Source organism: Solanum verrucosum, unplaced genomic scaffold (assembly GCF_900185275.1).
Source record: "Solanum verrucosum unplaced genomic scaffold, falcon-dt-bn FXZP01000229.1, whole genome shotgun sequence".
In the NCBI taxonomy this organism is placed as follows: Eukaryota; Viridiplantae; Streptophyta; class Magnoliopsida; order Solanales; family Solanaceae; genus Solanum; species Solanum verrucosum.
The window spans coordinates 991,681-995,121 of record NW_026020011.1 but is presented as its reverse complement, the minus strand read 5'-3'; the positions used below and the strand labels follow the sequence as shown (position 1 = coordinate 995,121).

The following is a 3,441-nucleotide window of genomic DNA, read 5'->3' as shown; positions in this document are numbered from 1 at the left end:
TGAAAATATTTTACAATTTAACCATTTTGAAGATTTTATTTATTTTTGTGTGTGTGAAGATTGTTCCAAAAAGTTCAATGGAAAATCTAGCTAAAATGTATTCAAATTTCTTGAATAAAAATTAAGAAACAAACAAATACATCAAAACATACACACCATTAACAATACGTTGTGATTTGCTTTAAATATCTGATGTTCAGAATTAGCTAGCTCAACTAATTCGAGTTATTGCCGTAAAAAAAAGCTCACTAGTGGGGGTTCTAACGCTCCTTACCATACAAAATTTTGTTCTCGGAATTAAGCTCGAAATCTCTGCTTAAAAATGAAATAATCGTTATTATTTGGTATGCGGTCTCTCTAGATTTTTTATTTTATTTTTTTTATCTCAAATTTCTACTTGGCTTATCTAAATTCTTGCCTCAAAAGTCCTATACAAATGAGTATCTAAGTATATTAAATATGAGTAGCAGACTTTTGTTGATTCTTTTCCCTTGCACTTTCTTTGTCATGATCTTTATCACTTATTATGTCCATCTTATTTTCTTTATTCTCTTTTTCTTCATTCCCTTTTGTCTTCAAACCACTTTTAGAGTCAAATGAGGGAACCACATAAACAAATGAGCCAATTGGTATATCTTTCAAGTCCAAAATAGGTTCTAATATCTTGACCACATTGCTCATGGTAGGTCTAGACTTGGGTTGATGGCTCAAGCATTGATAAGCCAATGTAGCCACCTTTTTGGCTCCTTGACTCGAGTACTCGCCTTCGAGTCGCGGGTCCATTATTCTTTCGAGCTTGTGTGAATCTCGTAGGAAGGGCTTAGCCCATTCCACCAAGTTTTGCTCCCTACTTGCGCGTTTCTTGTCAATCGCTTGTCGTCCTGTTAGTAATTCTAACAAGACAACTCCATAACTATATACATCGCTCCTAGTTGTCAAATAACCTGTTAAGATAAAGGTCATATACTTTTAGTCTCAAGTATTTATCATTTTGACGAATACAATGTTAATCAATAAATACATTTAAAAGATAGATAAAGTGTACTTGATAGAAAATATTCTCAAGATTAATGGGATCATGGTACTAAAACTTTAAAATAATGGTGGACCTATATAAACACTATTGGGTGCTCAAGCAACTATTGTTTTTTTTCATCCAAGCTCTACATGTAGAAGACAAATTTTAAAAATTCAAGGTCCGTCACTATCTTTAAAAACATTTTTTTTATTTAAATCGGAGTATGAATACAAAATATATTTACCGGTCATCATGTACTCGGGTGCAGCGTAGCCATAAGTTCCCATAACACGAGTCGTGACATGCGTGTCACTACCCTCCGGACCATCCTTAGCTAGTCCAAAGTCGGAAAGCTTAGCCGTATAATCCTGAAATTTCGAATTTAATTTTTCATATAAGCTATAGTATGGTCTAAATTAATTAAAAAGGATGTTAAGATTAAAGAGTACTAAATTTTCAAGGTAGAAAATTAAATTAATTATAGATTATTACCGAGTCTAAGAGGATATTCGAAGCCTTAAAATCTCTATATATTACTGGCTTTTTTTCTCCATGAACAAATGCTAACCCCTTTGCAGCATCAAGTGCAATCTTCATTCTAGTTAGCCATGGTAAGCTACTTGAACATCCTGTTTTAATCGCAAAAATAAAAAAATAAAAACATGTTCAGCTTAAAAGCGGCCAAAGTCATGAACATGAAGTATGTCGATATCAAATATTAGCAATATAGGTAGCACATAGACGGATTGGATCAAATTTGAGTGAGTTAGAATGAAACATGATCAGACTCTTTGAGTTAAAATGAAATAGGCCAAATAATAGGTCATTATTCAACCTTTTTTAAAATTGAACAATTTACTAATAATAGGTTTATTTTGCCACATCTAAATTATTATAAACATTAAAGTAAGGTTTTAATGGAAAAATAATAATAATTCACAAGAATGTTAATTATGAGAAACATACTTCGAAATAATTGGTTCTCTAGATTGCCTCTTGCCATGTACTCATAAACAAGAAGCCTTTGCTTATCCTCCCAGCAATATCCAATCAACTTTACTAGATTTGGATGTCTCAATTGGCCAAGTAACACTACTTCTGTCTGAAAAAAACAATAAATATTAAACTATTAGTAATAATTGGAATTAAAAAGAAAATATAATACTCTTCTATTTCATTTTATGTATCTATTTTTTAAGTTTGTTTGAAAAAGAATGTCATTTTTACATGCTGCATATTTAGTACCATAAGATTCAAACACATTCTGATACCTTACACGCATTTTTAGTTTAAAACACCGAGTTCTAGGAAATCAAAGAATGGATTCATATTCAAGATCAATTGAATTTTATTGGAACCGCTCATATTCGGTTCATCTTTCAGAACCATATACATATATCTTAGATCTGATGAAATAAGATGAATTAATTCAGACAATATTTTATAAATATGTAATTATCTTGAATATATTGATCATTTATTTATTTTACGATAGCTCAGAAGGAAAACCAAATATAAGATTCAGAGAAGTCTTTTTGTATTTTTTTTAAACTACGTGTCCAGACAAACTAAGACAGATAAAATACTATTACTTACCAGCCATTCAATATGTCCTTGATCACCTTCCAAATCCAACAACTTAACAGCAACAGGTTGAGCATCTAAACCATACTTAATTTTATCATCAATAAACCCCTTATGGACAGGTCCAAATCCACCTTCTCCAAGAAAATTATAAGATGAAAAGTTACTTGTAATAACTTTAAGTTGAGCATATGTAAAAACATGAAGATTTGATCCAATTATAGCATTTGATGAAAGATCACTCATACAGTTTGATGGTGATTCTGGATTACTAATATCACCAACACCTAACCTTGAATTTCCATTAATCTTTTCATGATGTGGATGAATAATTGCATCATTAATCTTAACATTGAAGCAATTAGGTAGTAAACCTTTCAACAAAATTTTGATAGCCATAATATAAGATGTAACACTAGAGCTAATTATTATTATTATTTTGTATATACTTTGGGATATATGAAATGAATAAGAATGATAATAAGAAGGGGTATGGGAGACTATATATATAAACATATGAAGATATTAAATTGAAGTGTGAAGAAAATTAAAAGTCTTTAAGGTCAAATGATAAATTAATAAAAATAATAATAGTAAAAGTATAGTTGTTGGTTAATTACTATTATTTCATTATTTGCCGCGTATACAAGCAAGGGAGGAGTTTCCTTATATTAGGTGTAAAAAAACATGACGGCACTAAGTTTCTTTTGTTTTTCCACTCCTATTTTGTTTGCTTGGTCGGAACTATGGCTCGTTCCGATCCAGTATCGAAAACACACCTAAATTTAACGTAAAATTTTAAATTATTGATAATTAAAAAAATATTTTTACTTGACTAA

At 30.4% G+C, this 3,441-nt stretch overlaps 1 protein-coding gene across 1 annotated transcript; it reads right to left on the bottom strand.

Annotated features, from left to right (window-relative positions):
- Positions 1–409: 409 nt before the first annotated feature.
- Positions 410–3,018, bottom strand: LOC125820241 (serine/threonine-protein kinase RIPK-like). Its single transcript, XM_049499677.1, has 5 exons — positions 2,615–3,018; positions 1,985–2,120; positions 1,511–1,647; positions 1,263–1,386; positions 410–944 (listed from the first exon to the last, which is right to left on the bottom strand). The coding sequence occupies exons 1-5, from the start codon at positions 2,999–3,001 to the stop codon at positions 454–456; spliced, it is 1,275 nt and encodes a 424-aa protein (XP_049355634.1). The 5' UTR covers positions 3,002–3,018; the 3' UTR covers positions 410–453.
- Between the last annotated feature and the right edge of the window lie 423 nt (positions 3,019–3,441).

What these genes read in the sequence shown, in the direction of transcription:
- LOC125820241 (XM_049499677.1), bottom strand. Translation starts at nt 3,001, where the DNA reads ATGGCTATCAAAATTTTGTTGAAAGGTTTACTACCTAATTGCTTCAAT. An exon ending in AGAGAACCAATTATTTCGAA is followed by an intron (nt 1,648 to 1,984) that starts GTATGTTTCTCA and finishes CGATTAAAACAG; the next exon opens with GATGTTCAAGTAGCTTACCA. An exon ending in CGAATATCCTCTTAGACTCG is followed by an intron (nt 1,387 to 1,510) that starts GTAATAATCTAT and finishes TCGAAATTTCAG; the next exon opens with GATTATACGGCTAAGCTTTC.